The sequence below is a fragment of the Hippoglossus stenolepis genome, chromosome 4, assembly GCF_022539355.2.
Source record: "Hippoglossus stenolepis isolate QCI-W04-F060 chromosome 4, HSTE1.2, whole genome shotgun sequence".
NCBI classification, from domain to species: domain Eukaryota; kingdom Metazoa; phylum Chordata; class Actinopteri; order Pleuronectiformes; family Pleuronectidae; genus Hippoglossus; species Hippoglossus stenolepis.
This window is the reverse complement of record NC_061486.1, coordinates 8,984,939-9,011,026: the sequence shown is the minus strand read 5'-3', so window position 1 is coordinate 9,011,026 and position 26,088 is coordinate 8,984,939. Positions and strand designations below refer to the sequence as shown.

At 40.9% G+C, this 26,088-nt stretch overlaps 1 protein-coding gene across 3 annotated transcripts in view; it reads left to right on the top strand.

Moving 5' to 3' along the window:
- esamb (endothelial cell adhesion molecule b) overlaps positions 1 to 26,088 on the top strand; it is a 40,746-nt gene that overhangs the window by 12,796 nt on the left and 1,862 nt on the right. Inside the window, exons 1-7 of one of the 3 annotated variants that reach the window (XM_035155032.2) lie at positions 15,856 to 16,099; positions 17,610 to 17,755; positions 19,616 to 19,817; positions 20,253 to 20,408; positions 22,187 to 22,231; positions 25,530 to 25,652; positions 25,746 to 25,875. In XM_035155032.2, coding sequence (XP_035010923.1) covers positions 17,666 to 17,755; positions 19,616 to 19,817; positions 20,253 to 20,408; positions 22,187 to 22,231; positions 25,530 to 25,652; positions 25,746 to 25,875 — 746 coding nt within the window. In that variant the 5' untranslated portion in view covers positions 15,856 to 16,099; positions 17,610 to 17,665. Of the gene's footprint in view, positions 1 to 15,855; positions 16,100 to 17,609; positions 17,756 to 19,615; positions 19,818 to 20,252; positions 20,409 to 22,186; positions 22,232 to 25,529; positions 25,653 to 25,745; positions 25,876 to 26,088 lie in introns of those variants that run through there. The other 2 variants (XM_035155028.2, XM_035155029.2) reach the window with 2 other exon arrangements.

The window sequence follows — 26,088 nt, the reverse complement described above, 5'->3', positions numbered from 1 at the left end:
CAGTTTGTGATTAATCAGCGACTCAGACTAAGACATTTCCTGCTTTTGTGGCATTTACGCCTTTATTTCATTATTCATCTGTTCTCCTCCACTGACACAAATTAGCCCAAAGAAGAACAAAGTATTGGCAGAGAGTTTTCAGAAAAATCCTGCAGTGGAGACGACCGTCGTGCATTTAGATCGTCTGATCAGTGCTCATGTCCTTACTGATTCCAAATGAGAAAATTAGTGTCACTGCTGCAGACACAGAAAGAGTTTCAGCATATAAGCACATACGCCATAGCCGAAGAGCATTTTTATTTCTCTTTCATTTTCTATTTAACTCTCAAGGCTCATTTAGGCTCAACCTTAGATACATGTATGGAAACAGACGGAGCCTTCTGTCCATACTCATGTGTTCATTTTGTCCGTATTTATGCACTTATCCTGAACGATATGGATCAGGACCACTTGAATTAATAGTTATGTGATGTACAAAAGCTCAAGTGAAAAGACCATAGGACATGAGGAAGAAATTTCAACACTGACGTAACATTTTGAGGAGAGACTTTGCGAGTTGGTTAGAAAAAACAGGCATGGTTTTTTTATTTCGGTTTCAGGTCAATCTTAAAGGACACATGGAACTATTTGGGCACTGACGGTTACATTGTTTGAAATGAGCGTATCTCTTTTCGTACTTAAAAGCAGCATAAATGAGCCTTTGGAGTCATTTTTCACTCCCACATTGTGGCAGGAGTTTTATTTATTTGCGCAGTTGAAACCATTTACTGAAATAAAGTTTATAGAGTTAGTTCCAGTGTGGTATCAGTCTCTGATGTACAGCTTCAGTTGGATGAAAGGTGGATTACAGACAATAGACCATGAACAGCAGACTCACCCTTTGCCTCACACTGGTAAATAATCCTTCTCAGATCCTGTGTTTGCTGCTGTAGTGTTTCTCATGTGGACCAATTATTTACAGTTTTCAGTGTCCCTCATGATATCACAGAGTAACACCTCAGCTACAAGTGTATTTATACTCCTTTTGAGAGCATCATTTGGGGGTGAGGGGACCACTGAATTTGATCAACAGCCTAATTGGTTTAGGTGAAGACTCTGACGATAGCTTGTGCCCTCAAGAGCTTTCTTTCTTTCCTAGAAGCCGGTTTTCTTTGAAAAGGCTGTAAAACAAAGGTTAGGTAGGTGCTTTTGTTTTGGAACCAGGTGTTTCATGACACAAAGCTCAAGAATGACAGCTGCTTCGTGTCTCACATCTAATCTGACAGTGGTTCAATACCCGGCTCCTCGAGTTCTGCACGCCAAAGTGTCCGGGCAACACAGTGAACCCCAAATTGCCTCTGATGGTGTGACTGATGTGTGATGGAAAAGTGCTGTGCATGGAGTCATTATATGAATGTGTGTGACTGGTATTGTAAAGGGCATTGAAAGGTCCTTAAGACAAGACAGTTTATAAATACACTCAATTTCCATCCTGCTCCGTATTGTCTGTTTCTTCAGTGTCCATAAGCGATGGATGAAATGAATGCAGAGTACGGACAGAAGGCTCGGTCCCTTTTCATATTCTTATCTAACGTTGAGCATAAATGAGCTTTACGTTTATTAATTCCAGTGTAAATGTTGATGTTGCACCATCTAAAAATATTTAACTATGTATGCTTTTCATGCTTTTGTGCAAAAAATGAGAGACGTAAACTGAATTGACCTGAAAAGTGAAATTGAAAAAAATCTGAAATGGTTTTATTTCATTTTTATTATTTTCCAGTTAACTGATGTTGCAGTAAATTATTGTTCACTGTTTATCAATAGATTTTTCTAAAAAGCAGAAATTACACAAACGTGTTAAAATGATATTATATATTATACTGTATTTATTATTATTGTATTATGTTGTATTTATATATTTTTTTACAATGGGAAGTACTGCACAATGTCTCTGTAGTTAGTGGAAACTATATTTCCCAGCCTCGCTCCCAGACTCAGCCTTTCCATGCTCACCACCAGGTTTCTACTATAATGCGATTGTCTCACAAGTTAAAGGACAGTGGTCATGTTACGATGTCTTGTCTCGAGCACGACTTTTGTTGATTCCGTCTCCCTCCCCGCTAAAGCCAGCTTGGGCTGATAATAAGATTATAGTGTGGAGAGGCAGCTTAGTGACCTGGCCTAAGAAACAGCGATTGTTTATCTGCACGGCTGCTGCAGATCGACATGACGGGAGAAAGGGGTCTCGGAGCAGAGAGTGGGTGTGAGGCTGCAGGGGTCAAAGGGCAACAGGCCCCATTCAGTCACTGCACAAATGTGTCTATAAGTCCACTGTGTGCTCAGCTTTAATTGCCAGAGCAGGAGACGCTCAGGGCACCGACGGTTATATTCAGAAACACAACACAACGCTGTAACATGGAAAGATGCACAAAAATAAAACCGCATGCTTCATTTTATGAGCATGCAAATGCTCTGTTTACCATCTGTAATCACCACCTCCACAACAAACACAACCTCCGCCTCCATCAATGGCCCCATCCAAACTAATCAATGCTCTGTTGAACTGTAGCAGAATTAAAAGCTTAACCCCTTTGCTCCCAGCTGTCTTCAAAGATCTTAACAGAACCAGGCACTTTATAGTGGAGTAAAAGCCCCACACAACAACAGAGAACACTGTGATAACTGCAGCTCTCAAGGTTTTAATGTTGAACCCAAAGGTTATTGCTTTGATTTTAAAAAGCTTCTCTCTAGAACATTTACAGGTTTTTTTCTCTATGTTCAGCCGTGGAGGGAATAGTCGAAGTAATACCCCGGGTTTGAGGCCCTTGAAGAATTAGAACATTGCTTGTGTGGGTGGGGTTTAAATGATCGCAGTTTTCAGATTTATTTAATGTATAGTTTGTGTATATAGTTTGTCAAAAATAAGGATTTGTAGTTTGTCACTGTCTATTGACATCAATAGATGAAATATGTTAATGGATTTTTGACTGTTGAATAAAAACAGCAATTTGAAATTAGAACAGACATTGCCAAAGACAAAACAGTTAATTGACTAATGGAGAAAATAATCAGATCTATTGATGATGAAAACATTGGTTAGTTGCAGTAATAGATTGAAACATCCTCATATTAATTTCACCCATTTGTCTTTGGTCCACATCTCAGGAAAATGATCATTCGGCAAATCTGCTATCATGAAGACACCGGGTTTATATTCGTATATTTGATGAAGAGTAAAGTAGCTCAGGAGGATTAGACAAAACACCAGAATCACCATCTCGTCTTTGACCATTACACAGAGACACCACTCGGTCAGTCTCAGAGGAGCAACTGTTCTCCATCTAATCGCAAAAGTGAGGGGAGCATTTTGAGAAAAGCGCAGTTTGTAATGCATTCACAAGTGGACCCTCGAGGGGCCTTAAAAGCCTCTTTGACTAAATCTATCATGTCAGTGTTGGGGGAGCCATTGAATCCTTTTACACCGTGATAATCCATGTTGATTCTCACCTCTCGTAAATTACCGCCGCTCGTAACTGTGTAAAATGGAAGCACACATCGACTTCATGTCCCTGTTGTGTAAAGACTCTTTCTCGCTGATGGTGTGTGCTCACTGGGGACCACTTTATTTCATTTTCTTTGAACGAGAAAGTGCATGACTGGCTACAACATCTGAATCATATGGTCCATTAAGGCCATTACGGTTCAATTGTTCCTCTGTATGATGTGTTTATGATTTACATGTATCTATTTGTTGTTTGCAGGGAATGTGTCAGTGGTTGTGAATTAAAATCCTTCTCTCTGCCTGCTTTTCATTCTGCTGTGGTTGTAAAGCAAAAGTAAAATTTGTATTTACTTTGCTTTTGGCAACATTACATATGCAAACTTAAATTACACAGCCTGTGATCACCGGACATTTGACATGAAAAGACATGTGTTGGTGCAGTATCTGCAGAGCGTTCACTCTGATCTTTTATATCAGATTGTTTTTTCTCTGTGATACGAGATGCTATATAACTAGAGCGTCAAACTAAGTATTGATAAATAGTTGGGCTCTCACTCCAAAAACTGAGTTTGAACAAATTTGATACGATACGCAAATTCATATGTATTCAAATGAGGTTGTGATTGTCCACACAGGATAGCTTTGCTTGCTTGCCTCTTTTTTGTTGCAAAACAACGTAACACTAGTGACTTGATGGGTCAAGAAGACATGCAAAAGGTCAAGCTGATAGTGAGCGCCCACTGCTGGATCACGAGGCAAACGCAATTTGCTCATGTGTTTTGAATGGTGTGATGAGTGTACACACAAACGTTTTTTTGATGAACATTTGTGCAACCGCTGACTTGCGAAAGTTAATGTGTGAGATAGTGGGGCCGGTGGGTCAATTTAAGTAATAGGTATGTGTGTATGATTCCAAAAGTCATTTGCTACTGTGCTACTTCAACTGGTGTTTTACTGCTGCTGCTGTGTCTCCAGATCTCCACAATAAATAAAATTAGTGCTCAGATTCTACCGTAGTATCATGTTGTTTATTTCATAATATGTCTGCTTACATTTTCATATATCCAAGCAGGTAGTGTGAGGATTGAAGTGCAGTTACAAAGCAGATAATTACTATACTGTACATCTGCATTAACTAACAGGGAAATCTTGTAACAACCGGCAGCTTTTGGCAGCGTGTTGAGTTTGGTGACCGTCCTTCAACCACAGCAGGCCACAGGTTTAAGCCCCCATGACGGCAAACATCCTTCAACACGACACTGAATCTTTACCAGCTGCTGAGCTGCTCGCCTGTTACTGACCCTGCACTTAGACCTTGCTGGGAAAAGAACATTTCCCTACAGGGATCAATAAAGTGTCACATTAGCACAGTAATGCACAGAAGGGAAGTAAAGCAGGAGCGAAATTACCTGTACAATTCACTGCGCCACATAAATCACAGCTGTGATTTGCGAGCATGGTGAATAGATACAAGACACTTTGCTCGGCAGTAAAATGTCACACATGAACACGACTGTGACTGCTGAGGCACAGAGCTGCACTGGACAGTAATCATGTGCAGGGGTGAGGTACTGAACAACCTATTTTAAACAAGTGCAGTGCAATAGCTTCTCCTGTGTCTAATTTACACAATGTGTGTGTTTAATCTTATAGAAACACAGACTTGACAACAGCAGATCATGTGATTTAAATGTAATTAACCCTGTAAGGATAAGTTAAATTGTAATGCCCACATTTACTCAATTATTGGGTTGTACTTTATTTGCTTAAATGACTGCTTTTCAACAAAGGGAAGACAGCCCAAGCAAATTTTCCAGAAACAAACTTCAGATAAAAATCTAATCTGGATGGAGAATAATCTCTGTGTCCCCTTTTTTCATTATGTAACATACGGCTCCGGTTTTCAGTCTAAATTTAGCTCCGGTTTGTTGTAGGTGACCTGCACCATGTGCCACAGGTGAGTGAAACCGGGACAAAGGTGAAGCAGCTGTTTAAAGGGTCGGATCCACCAAAATTACAAACATTTGTAATTGTCCCAACGTGACTCGGGTACTTCTAATCCAAGCTCGGCACAGATGTTCCTGTTTCCCCAGCAACATGGTTATGCTTCTCTGTGTACGCTATCCCAGCATGCAACTTACACCCTGCTACCATGTGCTCGACTGTTTAAAGGGCATCTCTGCACAACCTTGGGTCCTGTCTGCTGTGGTTAGACCCCAGCGTCTGTTGGGAGCTTAGGACCTTGTATTGTGCTAAGACCCTCTGAGCTTTCCTACAGGTCGGCTTTTTGGAACCGCCGATTTCTCAAATGCCAGCCACTTCCTCTTTCAGTTGATGATCATGGCTCCCATTAGACTTTGGGATACCTTGGTGCTTGTAGCTGTCCTGTATGTCTGTTATCTTTCTTTCTGGTAACTTAACCCTTTCAGTCCTGATCGCCTTCCCGCTCTTCCGATATTCATCCAATCTGAAAGACTCCTTCCTGTAGATCCTGGTGAGTCTATGTCTCAATCACTCCTGGCGTACATGTCGATGTCATTTATTTATCAGAGGAGGCTGATGGTCATTCCACTTCTGAATCTGAATCAATATCCACTCTTTGCGATGATCTAGTTTCTGCAGAACAGCAACAGGGACAGTGTCATGATATCTTGCCTTAGAGTTGGCTTCCAGTGTTGTTTTCCATAGCCTCATTGAGGGTTATCAGTGCTCTGCATAGTGCCAAGCACTCTAGTGTGAAGTACGCTTTGTTGAGGTCCATCCAGGCACTGATCAGGTTGTTATATCTCCAGTAGCTGGTGCTTTGACCTTCTGGTATTGTTTCCAAAGTTGCTATGTTGTTTCTAAGCTTTGCTCAAGTGCTGACTCAATCCAACTCAACTTAGCTGCTGTGATGCCTGTGAATCAGTTGGAGTGGATCTTGTCAGGTACTGGTGCTGCCAGAGACTTCTGACGTTGAATGTTTTTTGTTCTGGGAGGTTGCTGTGGTCTTCTTTTAGGTCCACCAGCTTTTGCCATTGGTTCTTACAATACGTGAAACCTCTTTCTCCCTTATATCCGTATTGTTTAGTACTCTCAGAACTGAGTGGGTCGGGTTTGTGCTATTATTCCCTTGATTGAGTCTCTCAATCTCCAGCTTTAATATTCGCTTATTTCTATTAATGGTTCCCACATGTTCCATGTAACCTCTCTTGTAACATTCCATCAATTCTCAGTTCTTATGCATCCATGTGTGTCTTGCTCCAGCAGTCCACTTGTCATCAACATGTTCTGGTTCTCCAACATCTGTTTAACCTCGGTAATCTGGGAAACTCTTTTGTCATATTTCTCTCTATTATATATAGTGAAGCATTGGGACCTAATGACATAAAGTACAAACATGGAAAACTCAGATTAATCTGATAAAAGTTGGAAAGTGCAAAATTGTCTTTTTGTGAATAAGGCAAACATAACCTGTGTCCTTACAGTAAATGTGAGAAAAGAGCAGCAGCCAGGGCTCAGGTGGGACACATGACAGGCCAAGTGATTTCCTGTGGTCTATATAGACCTGAAGCTGTAGCTCTCACCTTGGGTCATGCCCTTCAGCTTTACTGTAGGTGGACATCATGTGAGTGTGTGGATGAGAGGGTCAGCTGGCACTATCTGCCTGTAACAGGCTGTTAGATGTAATGTAGAGTGGAGATGGGGGCCAGCGGGGCTCCGACCATCATTACTGACCGAGAGCGCCTGACTCTTCTGAGTCTGTACCTTTTGAAGATTTAACTACTTGCTCTCACTGAGTGAAATTCATTGAAGCATCATTTCTAATGTTACAAAGGTAGAATATCTACAGGCTGGTGTGTCTATTAAGAGTTCGTACATAAAACAGGCTTCATTTTTCTCTAAATAATGCACATTTTTCACTTATTACCCACACCTGTTCATGTTCTATCAGGATATATGCAGTCAATCATGTCTTTCATGTCCTAAATACATGTTAAAATAGCATGCTATTATTAGACTTTTTTTGAAATATTGATTTAGCCTATGTAATGGCTTGTGCACCAGGTAATGTTAATTATTAATCACCTCATTTCTCTGCTTAAGGTAAAGATAGAATAAGATATAAGATGAGGTGAGCATGTGTTTCACTGCTGTATAATTTAAACCTGATTGATTGTGTTAAATTCCAAGAAGGTGTTTATTACAGTAATATTTTTAATAATCTTTTATGATTAACCAAACCAGGAAGCCAATCTTTCTGCAGCTTTTCAGCGTTCTGGTCAATGATCAAGCACTTGGCCACAGTGGAGAGAAAAAACTCCCTTTTTAACAGGAAGAAACCTCCAACAGAACCAGAGAGAGGAGAGCAGGGTGTAGAAGGAGGAGAGAAGCGAAAGAGGGGAAAGAGAAGAGAGAGGAACCAGGAACAGTTGTATAATTGTTGTGTTTCTTGGCTCCGAGCAGTTGGCAGGCGACCAGCAGAGTCTTCGGGACCAAGAAATAGGTCAAAATATAACAGTGATTTGTCATTTTAACACTTTCATCGGGACTAAAGTAACACCAATAAGGTCGATATATCAGTATTGGTGTTTATCTTAAATTATCAACCTTAAGCCATGTCTACACTACTGCTAATATTTTTTTGAAGAGATATTTCCCCCTTTTTAAAAACGATCTCCGTCTACACAACCTTCACTTTACAAAATATCTCCATCTAGAGAAGAACATACAATTGAGTACTAACACTCACATCAGGATGCCAGGTCAGTGGGTGTCGATAAAGTCTACATCAATGATCCTTCAAGTAGCAGAGAACACTGTGGTCCAAGCAATATGGGGCGAGGTAGACGCCTGTGAATACGTGTAATCTGGTGCAGTAACGCTAAATTTAGCTGCTTACTTGTAAATAGTCCTAGCAGTGCTAACCGAACGTAGAGAAACCAGTATATAGCCGCCATTGTTGTTGTTTCTGTTACATGCTCATTACGCAAAGCAACAGTGGGCCTTTGTGAAATAAGCTGTTTCCAAAACGTTCCATTTTACATGTGCACGGATACATAGAAACAGGTGTTTTTGAAAATCTGCACATTGGAAGGCCTTTAAAAGTTTAGTGACTTAGAACTACAACCTTAGAAACGCAGAGGAAAAAGTTTGTTTAGCAAGTGTCAAGAAATTGCTTGAAACAGAGATCTCATACAGTTGAGTTAATTAGCTGTAAAACGTTTTATCTACATATGTAAGTAACAATTTGTATCAATCATCACATGTAAAAAACAACAGTTTATATAATACTAGCAGACTTTTAAAACTTCCAGATATTATTGTTGATATTGATCTGAAAGGTCAGTTGAGCTATGATTTCAACAGAGTCGGGCTTATATACAGAGAGTACAAGTGTTTCTTTAAGCGATTCCCTATAAACACTTAAGAAGAACAGTTTCTCTCTCCAGATGTTCAGATGCTTGGGAGGCGTTTCAGTATGTGATGTTGTAGCTTATAAGCCTCATCCTGTAATTCATCTCTGATGAGAGCTCAATTTAAGTCTGTAATCAGATCACTCAACTTCTTAATTACGGTCTCACTGCCTTAAACCCTCCCCACGTCCCACCGGCAGTGAAGTGGCGAGGCATTCGGGGGGCCCTCGGCCGCCGCCTACCACTCTGGGCTTGTGCTGCAGCGGTCCTATCAGCCGCCACTCTGTCAGTCTGTCAGCACAGCTCGCCTCGTGCACGGTAGCACATGACAGATCTGGGAGATAAAACAGCCAACCCTCGCCACACTGCCACACTAATGGTTTATAAATATCTTCTTCAAAGACCAGAGACGGTGTCGGGGGCGGCGGGGTGGTCATGGGCCCTGTTGTGGTGTAACATTGCAGACCCATTTAAGTTCTCAGTTTGCCTTTCATTCCCTGCCACAAGGACCCCAGAGCTGGCTGGAGGAGGGGTAAGGAAGGGCACAGGGGGACATGTGATGGACAGCTGGGATAAAAAAGACCACTGGCATCCACTGCTCCGAGTCGGACTGACCAACTCACCAAAAACACAAGAAGACATCAGCTACTTTACAGACTCTTTCTCTGGGTCTAAATATTCTCTCAGCTCATGAATTAGTATGCACACACAAACAGATGCAAACCTTTTGCATAATTCAGTGAAGTTGGTCTACAATAAGACTCTTTGTTTTCGTACGTAAACACCTATATCCCCTGTGTGTGTGGTATTTGCATGTGATCAAACCCACTGCTCCCTCCTTCCCTGGCTGACTATAGAAACCTGTTCCTCTGTTGCCTGTCAGGTGTTGTGTTCAGCTCCGAGTGCATTGTGGTTAAATGTGTTGGATGTCAGCGCTGTAAGAAGACATGAAAGGCATTCAGCATAAACACACCAGCATGCCCGCCGCCGCTGTGGCTATAAATGCATAATCATGCATGTAAATAAATGTTGTAAGGAGAGTCAGAGGACAAACAAACAGTCAGCGTGTGAAAAGGTTCAAAAGGTCATCGAACTGTGGTGAGGGTTTGTAGGCTGGGGGTGAAAGACACGCCCACACACGATACACAATGAATAAACATGTCAGCTTTGTTTTTTTCAATGACAGAAATGCATCTCTGCATTAATTGTGCTTCTGGTGATTTAATGTTGCTGATTTGCATGTTGTGGTTTTTGCAATGAGAAAGTGTAGCTTCTAGATTGGGCCCCAAAAATGTCATGTCTCACCGAGGTCTGATGGTTTTACCTTGTTGGTTTGTTTGATTGTGAGTAAGATTACACAAAATCTACTGAATGGATTAACACGAAATTTATATTCTATGTGTCAGGGAAGAACCCATTACATTTTGGTACAGATATGGACCAGGGGGCTGATGCAGGATTTTTTTTTTCACTTCCTTTGAAAATTGTCACTGTTTTTCCTGTGAATAATTCATTGATCTTGATGTGGAAATCAGACATATTTAGAAAGCTGAAATCTATGAGTGTGTGTAATTTGGTGCAGCTTTATTGAATTTAATGTGACTGTTGGGCTCTTTTCTGAGGCATGTTCTCTTCTTGGTGCACTAACATGGACCATATGACCAGATCAAGGCCTCTATGAGAGAGCGGTCACTCTCAGTGAAGAGCCCACAGACAAACTGAAGTTCCTCTCAGCTTTACAGAGATTTATTGCGAGTTTCATGTCACTGTTTAGTTTTACAGAGCACAGCTGCAGTGTTCATGTTCACCACTGATGATCTGTGGCGTCTGTGGTGGTAGCAGTTAGTTTCTCTTTACTCTGTCCCAAATGGTACACAGAAAGAATAAATGAAGTAGCTGGTGAACATTGTTGATCGTTGGTGGTTGAAGGTCAAACTTCAAGGTCACTGTGACCTCACAAACCCCATTTTTGCCTGGTGAACGCGTTATCTTTGAGAGAATATGAGAATAATTTCACATTTGGCAAAACGGAAACTTGAACATGATATTCCAAGTCTGCTTTTAGTGAATTTCTTCAAATTTGGACTATTTGTCCCTTTGACTCAAAGATTAACTGATTTCAGTGGTCAAAGGTCAAGGTGACCTCCTATGGGTCTGGAGAAAAATGCATGATATCAATCTAGTTGCAGACTGAAAATTAAGTTTATAAGTCATAGGTTTGAAATCCTTCAACTCGGTTGCACAGTAGCTGACTTCTGAGTGGAATGGTTCATCTGCTGGGATCTATGACCTAAAGATTATATTGCCAAAATAATGTATATTTATTCATGTGCAAAGTTGTATGTAGGTATATATTCCTTTTGCCTGCATGACTTCACGTGTGCATGTTTGTGCATGTGAGAGTAATATCAAGCGAGTTTGCAGCGAGAACCAGAGGGAGGATGCGGGAGTTTGGAGCCATGTGTGCGAGGAGAATCAATTTAAACACAATCAAAAGTTAAGAGGGATTAAAGCTACTGTGATGAGATAGCACACTCAAAATGGTTTAAAATAGCTGCAGAGATTACACTAATGTAATCCAATTTAAAGGAGCCTTCCCCAAATATTTATTATTGAAGCACCATCTGTTTGAAGCCTGTAGGGTCAGTCCAATGTGCAGTTTTACAACAACAAGGCTATTTTGCTGTCCTAAATTCCTCCCCCCTATCCGATCTGTCAAAAAGTCAGAGAATAACGACACTTTTTTCCAGGCTCAGTCATCATCTGTGTTCATATTTATCCTTGTTTGACGTCAACACATCTGGAAAATCAGTTTGCATTTGAAGTGTCTCACTTGTTAAATTGCTTAATTGAAGTGAAAAACCAAAGGTCCTCTCGATTTCTGAACCAGCCACATCAATGAAATGATATAATGAGGGGAACAAATCAGATTAAATTATTCATGATTACATTGTTTGTTCTTGCATGGCTCCTTATTTATGGGGTCATCCGATGACTTTGTTATCGCTGCTCTGACACAGATCCCAGCTCGGCAAAGACAGAACACGTTGTAGAGCTCAGACAACCATAGTTAGCTGCTGTTTGTCAAAGGAACACGTACCTGCCAGAATTCAAACGTTAATCAAACTTCTCGTGTGGTTGCAAGGACGTGTTGTACATGTTTACCTCCAAATTACAAGTGTAAATCAGATTTCTACCACAATCCTGTGACGCATTGTCAATTGCTTGTAGATGGGGAACTGTCTATACCAGGGCGGCTAGTCTTTGATTTGAATATGGGGTAGAAAGTTCATAGATTTAAAATGTATTGACCCATTTGCATCAGACCGTCTAACACAGTTTGCGTGATCCAGCAGAGGGCGCTCACTATCAGCATGCCCTCTTGACCAGTGATCAGTAAAGCAACCCAGTTAGTTTGTTTTGCTACAAAGACGGAGGACACTAGCAGACAAAGGTGTACTGAGCTGACAATCATGACACCAAAGTATCTGAGAAGCTGTGTGAAGAATGGTGGGGATCATTAGCATAATACACGCCCAGCGGCTATCCGACCACGCCCCCAACTCCGATGGCAAAGCGCAACCTAAGCTGGGCCGAGGGGAGGAGCGAGCAGCGTCTTTAATGCAAGTCAAGTTTTGTGTTTTGGTCCAGGTCTAATTTGTTTACATGCTGTCTCTGCCTTTTACAAACGTAGCATGTGAATTTGAAGATACTGTTAGACCAAGTGATGACATGTGACTAAATATGTTTGCCCTCATTTTAGCACCAAATCACAATAAACGTTATTGCAAGTTACAATGTTAAAAATATGAAATCTGTGGTTTAAAAAAAGTTATAAAGATGTGTTATAAATATGAAGAATTTTCTTTAATTTAAAAGTTGTGGACAGAAATTGTTTGACTTTTACAGCAAAGCCTTTAAAAAATATTTAAAATCACTCATCGTCCCCTTTTTAAGACCTTAAACCTTTGTGGTTTTCACTTGGTGTAAATGTAGAGCCTCCACTGAAGAGAGAGAGAGAGAGAGAGAGAGAGAGAGAGAGAGAGAGAGAGAGAGAGAGAGAGAGAGAGAGAGAGACTCACATGACAGAAAGACATGGGAGGAAGCAGGGAGATTACTCAGGGAGATAGAGTGAGGCTGGTTAAAGAGGATCAGTTTATCTTCACAAAGGCCTACATGGTTCCCTGAGGGCGTCGAGAGAGGGGGGACCGACTTTTTATCCTTCACTTGATCACAACAACACGCGGCAGAATTAGGTCGAGATGCCTAGTTAGACATGCAAATTACATGTATTCCAGTAATAAGTGAGACACCTATGTGGTTATTTTTAAACCTAAACCTGCTCAGCCTGGTTTTCAGAGTCTCACTCTGCTGCTTTACTTTACTCTCATTTATTCACATGTGGAGTTTAATGTTCAGAGATTTGAGACTTCTGGTGATATGATGATTTCCACTGGGGTTTTAAATCATAATCACATGATCTGCTTTTTTCATATGAATGTGTTGCCCTCTATGGGCGGCTTGAGATACTACAGCTCATGCACAATTGATCTCGTAATTGTGCCCCCGGTGCAGACGTGCATGGGCGACATGGTCGACTTCTCCCTGATTGTTTTCTGCAGGTTTTTCGCGGGTCCAACATCCCTGACGTCTTAATTGCTCTTGCAGCTGAGTTTGTGCCAATATCTCAAAGCCAGGATGCCCTGCAGGAAAACAAAAAACATTGTTTATTCTAAAGAGAAGAATCCAATTAGAAGATATAAAGCGTGGCTGAGCATTAGCCTCTGGCAAAATATAATTAAGACGAGTTTAATGAGGCCACATGGTATCATATCTGCACCCTCTTAATTGGCAGCTTTTCCCGTTTTTCCCTCTTGTGAGGGATTTAGTTGAATTCATACCTATATCCACATCTTGAACACTCCGTCAGTCTGTCTGTCTGTCTGCAGCCACACAAACACACGTCCCAGATGGAGACGGCCACGGATTAGTGAAGATTTTCCTTCATTTAATAAACAATTGAATGACACAGTTCTGAGGATAAACCTGCTCAAAGAAGCACAAGAATAGTCTGGAGTGGGGAGACTACAGGGCATTATCCTGCTTCATCATGGGATAGCTGTGTATCATTCAGAATTACTGTCCGCCTCCACCACCGCATGGCCTCTGCAGCTGCCAATCATTCCCATCAGGCGGCAACCTGCCCTCATCAACCTACAGAAAACCTGATCCTTTCTGATTGTGAGCTCTGCGCGACACAATGTATATTAATCAAGATGCAACACAGCATTTTATAGCATTATACGAGGCAAAGAGATTCCAGGCATTCGTTGTCAATGCAGACAATCACGTCTCGAACAAGACCTTTTCTCCACATTGTTGCATAATTGTCGCAGCTCGTACTCATCAGTTTATTGGACACTGCAACTGCAAAAACATTAGCAGGTGGAAATGAGATTGAAGCTTTAACAAAATTTGTGAAAAACTATGTTTCAAATCTAAAAAAAAAGAGACTTTGGGCTGCCATACATTATGAATCAGAAACAGGCCGATACAGCGACGGCTGCAGCAGCAGCAGCGAGGATGATGTTAAAGATGTTAATCTCATGCATGTTGAGGAGGTGGCTTTGCTCGACACCACTGACATGAGCAAGTGATCGATATGAAGACATGTTTTACGATTAGATGCTTCCTGCATTTTGTATTCATGTCTCACAATACACATCAGAGTTATGGGTGTAATGTAATTTCACTTTTTTTGTGGCAAACCTCCCGTCTGTTCACATGGAGGAGGTGGGACGTATGACCTCTACTGCAGCCGACCACCAGTTTGTGATTGTGACACTTTTGGGAAGCTGTCACGTATTCCATCTTTCTATCTGTGGTTCAATTATGTCAACAGTGACAAGGGAGAAATCGTCTTTCAAGCGATGTACCATTCACTTTTAAAACAAGTACGGTTTCTCTGCTCAAAGTGCATTATTTAACCCACAGTGGAATTATGACATCCTTTTTGGGGTCTGTGTGTAGCACAGTTTTGTTGGAGAGAAGATGAATCTGGCTGCGTTTTAAAGAAAACTCAACTTTAGCAATCAGTTTCTATAATTTTGTAAAAATATAATCAATTTTGCATTAGTTTATTTTCTTATATAATCATGTCAGGATGTTTTCTGCCCTTTAGATGTTGGATTTTTATATTTATTAAAGTGTGTGTTACCAGATTTTCCTGACGTGTCGAGCGCCTTCAGACCCACAACACGTGAAATCCACCAACAGGCTCAGCACAGATCGCATGACATGTATACGATTATATGTAAATCAAAACCATCCGCTAATCGGAATTTAGAGAGTGTAAATGCTTTTGCCGTGATGATGATGATGATGGGGCGTTGCTGGGAGAAGTGACCGCGAGTTACATCATATCCATGTCCCGCTGAGCTCTTTTGCTCACGTGAGGTGAGAGGATTGAGCCTGGGATTGTTTGGGGATTAGTCAGCAGGACTTACCAGATTCAGAGATTCAGAAATTAAGGGGACAGGAGAGCACTGCAGCAGCCGAGGTCAAATTGTCCCGGGAGGAATAAGAAAGCACCAAGTCCCTGCGGCAGAAGCACGCGTCAAAACAAATTCATTCCTCTGTTTTTTTTCTCGTGCTTTCTGTCTTTCTCTCTCACACCTGCACATATATTTCCTCCTCTCGGTCTGTGCACCCCCTCCGTCCCACCACCACCACCAAGCTGCTAATTCTCTGCCTCTACATGCTTTCAGTCTGGAAAAGGAGGAAGGCGTGCCGGGCTGAACAGATGTGGAGATCTCAGCTGGAGATCATAACACTCCCTCTCTCTCTTTCCATCTCGCTCTCTCGCTCTCTCGCCTTCTCTCTCTCTCTCTCTCTCTCTCTCTCTCTCTCTCTCTCTCTCTCTCTCTCTCTCTCTCTCTCTCTCTCTCTCTCTCTCTCTCTCTCTCTCTCTCTCTCTCCCTCTCCCCTCTCTCTCTCTCTAAGGATGCACTCCGTCTGTATATTTTAGTACACGAGGGAAACTATCCACAGTTTTTCTGCAGTCACGGGATTTAGTGGCAACAAATACTTTTTCTTTTTTTTTTTTTACTTGGCGTGAGTTTTATTGAACCAATCTTCAAGCTGGAGACACAGATAGACACCGACTGCTGGGATCACTTGATCCAGCTTCAGCTGTCGGGTTCGGGTGACGGAGCACCCTGTGAGTCAGACATCCTCCTCTTTTAAAGATTCCCATCATCTTTTCCTGTCTTTCGCTTCCTTTTCTCTCCTCGATTCTTCCTTCACATCATCATGATCATTGTTTCTTCTCCTTAACAATGTTCTTCTGCTCGTTTTCGGCATTAAAATGTATTTAAGCTTTGAGGAATGACAGCAATGAGGGGGGAGTGATGAGATGATATTTTATATTTTCATGATATAGTTGCTGGTTTTTATATTTGAATATTTCCCCTGGTAAATCTTTACAACAGGCACAATTTGATTTGAGGATTGACACTTAGACAATTAAGTTCTTGAATCATAAATAGACGATCAAGATTTCTTCCTACCATCCTCTTTTCTTAAATTCTTAAGATTAGCTTTTTTCATAGATGCACTAAGACAAGTAGATGTGCTTTATCGGACTTTGTGCTCATTTGCCTGGAAATTGATCTCCCTTTAGTCTTCATGAGGACTAGTGTAATAGAAAAGGACAATTGGAAAATGTTCTATCCAGTATATAGTCATCATAAAATAGTTATAAGATGCAAACCTGCATGTGGAACTTAAGGAGATCTGAACTTTCCAGTGAAACACATGCTTTAGATTTTTAATGTTGCATATATATATATATTTTCAACTTTCTTTATGAGTTAAGAAAACTTTTTAACTTCTGCATTTAATTGAACGATTTAAACCTGAACATCAACGTTTTCTAGTTTAAATGTCACATATGGACATTTTCATTTAACCAGATGCAGACGAGATTTGTTTTTTTAATGTTATTACATTTACACTTATTTAAAGCACAGTCTCTGCTTATCACTGTTTTCTTCAGCTCCCTCATGATTCTGATACATTTGTGTTCGCCTTAACTGTAGCTTGATATAAAAGACAGCACAAAATGTGATTGTTGTGTCTCAGCATGTTTGAGATTGAATGGTCACCGATGATTATCAAGGCGTTAACAGATCAGATGAGCTGATATCACATTTATAAAACTCAACATTTCACAACATGTTCCTGTTTTTTACTTTTTCCTACCACATCATTCTGAGCAAGTCCTCTCATATTGGTCTGGTTACTTTAAATATATAAATATGATTAGATTTAGCAATATTTCATGAAAATAAAACATTCACAAAACAGAAAGAGACAAAAAGTTAAAAACAAACTTTAAATAAATTGAGCTGAATCAGTTAATTATTTAAGTCTGTTTCTCTGTTCTTCATCATTGTAACTGATCATCTTTGATCAGTTTTAAAGTGTTTTCCAGGAAAAACAAAATGGCTCTTAAGAAATTGTTATTAGCATTTTTTTAATCTAAATCAAGAAATTAATTAATTAATCCAATCTAACATGGGACCCAAATATCTACAACAACAAAATCAATAACTTTAAATATTATATAGCACAAGCAATATTGTAATGGATAAAATCATGTAATAAAAATACTAAACTCTGCCACATAACGGGGAGATTAACCATTTCCATACTGGTCTGTGTTGCAGGTGACACCCACAGGGTGGAGATCCCCAGAGGGGAGCTGGAGGTGGTGAAAGGCGCAATGGTGGTGCTACAAGCCTGGTACAGCCCCAACTCCGACATTTCCAGGAACTCCGTCATTTGGCAATTCATGGGGAATAAGTCGAGGCAGGTGAGGAGGTCGGAACATGGATCTGCAATGATCTGCTGTGCAGTTAACCCCGCTCTGACCTCTGGTGGAGCAGAGACAGGAGAGACTCTTTAAAGGGATTAAAGTCAAGTACAGTTCGCTGACACTCGTGCTGCTGTAGAAATCTACAAACCCAAATATCACAGCAAACTACAAAAACACTCTCTAGCTTTTCTAATAATATAATTTGCTGCTTTCTTTGAATTCAATAATTTCAGTGGATGTGAAGACAATGACATGAGACATTTTCTAGATCAAATCAACAGATTAATCAATATGGCAGTTGGATATAGTGTAGAAAGCCAAATATAAATTAATTTCAGTCAATCCTGAGAAGAACCAGCTACACCAGGGTTATTAATTTATATTTCAGAGAGGTCCAGATAGAGAACATTTCCTCAAGCAAAGGTCTGGAACATCAAAATGTCTTAACTAGTTTTAGGATTCAGTGCAATAGTTATTGAAATATTAGGTGTATCAACAAATTAATGTCAAATCAAATAAAGTATGATAATAATAACTGGAGGGATTATATATAAACTGTCATAAAAACGTAAAGCTCTTTTTTCATTTCAAGTACAAAATAATTCAAAACAGGAAGTTGTTGTGCTTCATTTTACAAAAAACTTAAATTAAAGTGTACATTTATTTTCACCTTTTCTTTTTTGTTAAAAACTTGGTTCTTCGCTGTTGACTTTTTTCTTTTTAGACAATTTGAAGTATTCTTCGTATCTCACTCTCTGACTCATCAGAATTCACAGATTTGATTGGCTGAGTTGTAAGATTGTGAGATTATTTACGACCCATGCAATTGGTTTGCGAGTTCCCTGGGCTGCTAACAAAAAGTATCAAAGAACTGTTCCAAGATGCTCTCTCAAAATAATTTTTAGTGATTTATGGGTTAAATGTCCAGGTACAATGGCATCTAAGTCTGGATTCGGACCATGGTCCACCTATTGGTAACCATTGAGCTACACCCATTAACCACAACATGAAACCAGGTAATGTTGTGGCAGATCGCTGTACATTTATTCACACTTTGAAACATAAGGAATGTGATTGAAAACTTTATTTTCCTGCCTGAGTCAAAAATACACAGATGAGCCACAATGTTAAAAACCAGATAGCTTCCATAATGTTGTCTTTTTTTTGTATGCTCTTCCAGGGCCTGTCCCTTCACTGCTTAATGTTATGCAAGAGGAGAGGAGTCATTATTTGTTTTCATGATTCTGTTACATCCTGAGAAACATATCTGTTGATGTGTAAGGTGAAAAAAAGATGATCTGTGGAGATTAGGATTATGTCCAACACCACTGCTGAGTAGGAAGGAAGGAAGTAAGGAAGGAAGGATGGATGGATGGATGGATGGATGGATGAGTGACATTAATGAACGGATGACACTAATGACATTTCATCTCTGCTTTCCACTGAACCTCCTATATGAAGCACGGACCTCCAGTGACATATATCTGCCCATACAGTGTGTGTGTGTGTGTGAGTGTGTGAGAAGGGTCTTTGCATGATTATTATAATCTGAACAGTTTCAGTGTACGATGTCTGAGCTTAGCTCAAACAGAAAATCAGCCTAAAATTCAACATCCACCATCTGTACATGTCCGGATTATCTTTATGAAGCACATCGATTTCTGTTATAGGGTTAATCTGCACTTTCTAAAATGCCTGCAGCAAATTAAATAAAATGTTATCTATAAATAGTGTTTGAGGATATAGAGTAAAACGGAAATTGTCATTGCATAATCCTAATTATCACTAATGAATTAATTTGTGCAATAATACTTTACAGATCTAAAGGGTTTCCATGATCGTGTTTCCTCTGTGCAGGTGATAAACTTCAGCTCCGGTGAGGTCGGGCTCGGTCAGAGCGATTACACCACCAGGGTGGGCTTCAGTGCGGCCATGCCCTCAGCCAACCTCTCCATCTACATCAACAACACACAGGAGTCGGACTCGGGACGTTACGTCTGCAGCGTCCTCATCCCTAGAAGTAATGGCATTTCAGGAGAGATACACCTTAATGTCAAAGGTACGGGAGCTCGGCGTCCGAGCAATTTCAGAGGTCAGATTTAATCACAGCAGTCTGCACCGCGGCTCACACTTTTCCTCTGGATTTGGAAATCCAACCAGAGCAAATGCCGAACATATTTTGGGGGATTTGGGATTGGACCCGTCTGTTAAACATCTTGTATTTGTGTGAGTAAGCACTGTACAAATAAAACTCATCTGTTGTTTAGGGATTCACAGGCCATTATGTCATCCTCCAGCAGCAGATGGGACAAAGGGGGGGGCGTCAAAACACTTTTTTTCCCTTTTTTTTTTACAATATGGCTGCTGCCCTGAGAAATCTCCACGTCGCTGGCAGTGGATTAAAACTAATATACAAATGTACAAGTTCAGTAAGGGGTCATTGATCCTTTATTCTTCTGTCAACTTAATAACACTGTCTATCGCTCCACCCCAGTCCCCCCCTCCCCACCGGTGTGCACCATGACAGGAAACCCAGTGGTGAAGGGCAACGTGACGCTGAGCTGTAAATCCAGTCATGGAAAACCCATCCCTCAGTACAAGTGGACCAAGGCCGCGCCCTTGTCGGAGGTTTTCTTCTCGCCGATGCAGAGTGAGTATTGTCATTACGAGGATGTTTCTCTCACGTGTAAGCTGCTCTCGGACAGGCACTGAACTTCTTTCATTTTACGGAAACTTTTCCTCTCAGCCCCACTAGTGAAATGTCTGGAAATACAGCAAAAAAAATGTCCCGAAAATTCACCACGAGCGAGTGTTGGGAGTGTGTTGATGACGTTTCTAACACGTGACAGTTGCCAACTTTAAAAAAACTAAAATGAATACAAATATCTCAGGATAGAAAGAGGTGTCGTGCACGTAGAAGATGGCAACGAGGATTGGAAAATGAGATTCGAGGAATTTGCTTTCTGCAGCAGCATTAAAACACAATGTCCTGCCTCCTGCTGCTCTACTCAGACGACACCTCTCGTCTGAATGTTCTGTAAATCGGCCCGTTGTTGTGGACGTGTCTGACCTGGACAATCTCCTGCTACATTCTTCCTATGTGAAAGACAAACTATGGAGTTGATGTCTGATGCCCAGGTTATCCAATGATGGTGTAGTTTAATTCCAGGTGTCAAAATCCAGATGAGAGATGATCGCAGACACTTTAATACCACAAGAATTAATCCAAACAAGGAGAGAACAGTGGTAAACAAGTACTGTCCATACAATTTGACTTTAAATTAATAAATTAATATATAATTCAATGTAGTTTTTTGTTTGATTTTCTTATAAAACATGCTTTAGATGAACATTATTATTATTATTATTATTATTATTACAGAAGCATGATTTCAGGGATGTTGGTACATTAAAAATAAATTATTATTATAATTACCATTTTACCATTGTTAAAAAAAAGACAGCTTATTGTCACTTAGCCCAACTGTCCAGTAGAGAAATTATCTTTAATCCTGTTTACGTTCTCGTCTAAAGATCCTGCTCCTCGCTGTTGACCCTGACACCTACATGCACATGGGGCGGAGGTCACGTCCATAACTCATGTACATGATTATAAGTCGCCTCTGAGCTTTACTTTGCTGATAGTTGTTCCGGACGCTCCTGAGAAGAAGATCCTCCATCATGCCTCATAACATCCAGCGTGAAATCCTCTTTACAGATTGAGACACACAGTACACTCCGGCCTAATAGAGAAGAAAGTGCATTCCTGCGGGTCGTGCACGGGCCTCATTTGTCGCATTATTTTGTTGATGTTTGTTTGGAGATAATTCTGCAGGGAAAACACCATCTGTTTCTGCCCAGCGGGACGTAGGCTGATTGATTGAGTATTGACTTAACTGTTTTGATCTCTGGCCCTTCATCTCTTTATAGCAGAAAAGTCCCCAGACTGATAGAATGAAAACTACTCCCTGCGATTGTGCATTGGCCCCGGGGGGGTTTGTGACGCCGTGTGCGCACTCACGCCTGCATCACGTGTGTGTCTGCACCTCTTACATGCCATCGAACCCTGTGCTCCATCGTTTTATCTGCACTGATGTATACTCTCTCTCTCTCTCTCTTTATGACACTCGAACTTCACTCTGCCACAGCTGCTTATCTTTCAGCGATCTCTCATATTCTGCTTAGCTGTTTTTGTTTTTTTTCTCTCTCTCTGCTGATCCTCTCTCTGTGCTCCTCATTTCCTGTTGACCTCTGTTCCTAATCTAACTCGTCCCATGTCATTACTTAATCAACCCCTCCGAGAGGCATCCTTTGGATTTGGGGACGGAGAGTGCAGCGTCTTTCACCCTGTCCTGTCGGTGCATATCACTCCCTCCCTACCCTTCACTCATGCTCACTCTGTCTCACCCATCTTTTCCTCCCGCAAAGAATGGAGAACCTGCCCCCAGCCTATGCTTGTGCTTGGGTTCATGGGTAAGGATTTTCACTCATAACCGTTTCTACTCCTTTCCTCATAACTCCATCCATCCCACCCTCACCTGAAAACCGTGCAGTTGCCAGGACATCTCACACAAGCACATTAAAGGAAAACACAAATGCAAGAGCCACTACACAACTGCAAAAGCTGCAACACAACTGCAAAAGTGACAACACAACGGCAAGAGCCACAACACATATTTAAAGCTATAACAACTGCAAGAGCCACAACACAACTGCAAAATCCACAACTCTGCATGTTTCATTGTCGACATTCGCTGTCGCTCACTTCCGTTGTGGTTAAGTTTCCATTGTGTGGCTTTTGCGATTGTGTTTTCCGTTAATGCGCTTGTGACATCGTGGCCACAGTAAACCTTTGACCTCCTGAGGGGTCAGGGTGTCTGGAGTCAACTCCTGGTATGTCAGGCGTAAGCTGTAGAAAAGCTTTAAATGCAAAAAACAACCCAGCTTATCAGGATGCTAATAGAGTTATGATTCAGAAATGATAACCATCTACTGTAAATATAGAAACTGCTCAGCACTGGTGTGAAACCAGGTGATAATCCCATTCAACCTTTAATATTCTCAGTCTCCTTGCACATTCATAGATTCAAATAGCATGTTAAACTTTTGAGGAATAGCAAGTAGTATTTTATCTTTACTGTTATGATGTGGAATATAAAAATGTCATGAATAAATCTATGAGAAGGATTTTTATAGTTGCGTATAATCATATTTTGAGTTAAAGGGTTGAATTTGCCTTGTCGATCTTTATTGTAAGTGTGTGGTGTTGGACTGGGCTGTCACTCCATTCGTTCATCTTTCCATTGTGTGCTGCATACGGACGACAGCAAGCCTGGATGCTAAATGAGGCTTGTTGTAAAGCAAAGGTTATTAGGACTATTCATTTATTTCCTATAAGGTTGAAATTAATAATAGATCTGTCAATATTTATATTTATTTAATTATAATTTGAATGTTAGAATTAAAAGTCATTTGAAAGCATATTTTCGGTGCAAGTAGAAAAGTGAATGAATTGACAGCGGTGTCCTGTACAGTCCTGTTTCAGATGTTTCTTCACAATGTTGTGTAGAAGATGAGTGTGTTTGTTGTTATATTTCCGGGTTGTTTGTCCCATTCATGTGAACATCAAGAAACACCTTAAGGGAATTTCTACAAATTTGGCAAAACTTTCCAGTTTGGCTGAAGGTGGAACTGATACTTTTGGTGGTCAAAGGTCGAAGTTACTGTGACCCCCCCCCCCAAACGCTTATTTAGCCTTATGAACGAAACATCTCAGTAGCACCTCAACCTAGTCCTTTCAAATTTGGTGCAAGGGTTCACTTAAAATCAGGGATTACCTGATTAGATTTATGTAGTCAAAGGTCACAGCAACCTTTTATGAATCTGGAAAAATGATTGTATTCAGGCTGAAACACTGCGTTGATGGAGCCAAACAACCACAGGATGGTAATTCTAGAGTAAAATGTATGAAATAAGTGATTAGTAAATGACAGTTATTGGTTTAAAAAGGTTATTTTCTTGACACGTGAATTTGGAAAGCTGTCATGTGATGTATCAAACTATTCCATGAGCGTCATATTCCTATTAATCAAGTGTCAGGGCTCTAACAGAAGCTGCTCATTGACCTTGCAGGGACGACAGCGTAACATGAGTAATGCTCCTTCAGATGAAGCTGTAACGTCACGTTCCCTCCAGCGCCGCCGCCACTGGAGTCTGATCAGTGTGCACGGGCTTGAACTCGCTCCAGGCTCCGAGTCAGCTGACGCTCGGCTAATCTGTCACAATTGGGTTTGATTCCTCACAGCTGGATTTCAAACTGGCAGGATAAATAATCTGAGGTGCTCAGGTGCACGTCAGCCTCATCTGCGTTTGTTTTCATATCTGAGACATGATTTATAACAATAAAACACCCAAGCTATTAACACCAGCTAATTATTGTGTGTTTGCTTCTACTCGCGTTGACTGAAATCCATCAACAGCAGAGTTACATCAGACAGATTTATGACTTCACTCAGTGACTGTACCAATTAGATTTATGTTGTTGACTGGGTCCGTGTGCAGCCTCCTACATTCACTGTGCTGCAGCCAAAACACAAAGCTCAGTCCAGCCTTCACTCACCCAAACTTTGGGATCAAGGCGGCGGCTGTGTGGATACGCTGATGGTGATTGATTGTCTGGTCTCTTGCATTAATATGTTGCCTGCTGACGTAACTTTGACTTTTTGTCGGGGATGATTTGTTTGAGTCCCTGATTTGCATTTATTTTTTCTGTCGGGTGCACAAGCTGACACGTGCACAAGCAGGAATCACAACTTTTCATTTGCGCAAAACACTCTATAAGGGTGATTCCACTAAACTAACACACACACATACACAGTCGTATGTCCTTACATCCCCACCAAAGCAAAAGACCACATCACATGAAGACATGCGGCAATGTGACGTGTAAGATTGGATTTGAGAGGATTTGTTGTGATAAGTCCACATAAAGCTTGTTTATTTTTCTACTGCCTATGTTCGCGACAACACAGCCGTTTGAAGCCAGATTTGCCAAGAACAGATTGCGTTGAATGGAAATATCTGGTTGTGAAAGCACTGAACACAGCAAAAAGTGCTGAGCAACATGTAAGATTGCAGCAAGTCGTCCTCTGCAATGCCAAACATTCTGGATTAAGGAAGTACGACGGAGCCACTCAAAGGGGGGAAAATGTAGAGATTTCAAGAATAAAGTCGTAATTTTACAAAAATGAACATTATGAGAAAAAAATGTTATTTTACAAATATAATGTAGGAATTTTACAAGAATAAGGTAAAAATATTAGGAGAATAAAAGTTGTGATTTACAAGGCTGAGGTCATAATATTCTGAAGAAAAGTCGGAATATTACTTGAATTTTGTTTTAATTTACAAGGATTAAGTTGTAATTTTATAAGATTAAAGTCATATTACGAGAATTCATGATTTTACAAGAATAAAGTCATTAGTAGAAAATTGTCTGAACTGCAGCAGAAATGTTGAATAACTCAAATTGGAACTTTTTTCTATGATTTAAATGTCAGATACTTTTTTTTAAATGTCGTTTTTTTTTAAGTCCATTTTATAATCTTACCTTCAGTGACTGTGTTTGTTAATAGTTCCCAAACCTTTAATATTGTGGTTTAATATTAGCCAATGTAGTTCCCTTGGTTAGCTCGAATAAACCCACTTGCAGAGATCACATGTATCTTTAATGATTCCAGTGTGTGTGTGTAACTGTGCGGTTGTGTTGCAGACGAGAGACACGGCACCCTCAGGCTGAGCAACCTCACTAAAAACATGTCGGGGAAGTACGTCTGCCGAGCCAGCAACACAGCCGGCTCCGACAGCTGCTCCATTAACCTGGAAGTCATCACCTGTACGTCCACAGTAAAAAACACTTTCACTCCTCTCCAGTGTATATTTAAATCCCAGCTGTGAGGGTAAATACTGACTGGTGTTGTTGTTGAAGCTTCCAACGCAGGCATGATCGCAGCAGCCACCCTGGGGTCAGTGGTGGGTCTCATGGCCATGGTGCTGTTCCTCATATTCATACTGAGGAGGAGACGGGACACGGAGGAGGAGATGGCCAACGAGATCAAGTGAGTTTCACTTCACACTCACTGGTCACTTTATTAGAGGCACACGTCCATCCATCCATTACCTATACCACTTGTCCTCGGAGGGTTGTGGGGGGTTAGCTGCAGCCAATCCAAGCCGACATAGGGCAAGAGACCCTGGCCAGGTCACCAGCGTATCCCAGCGCCCACATACAGAGACGACAACAATTCACACTCACAACATGCAAACTCTAG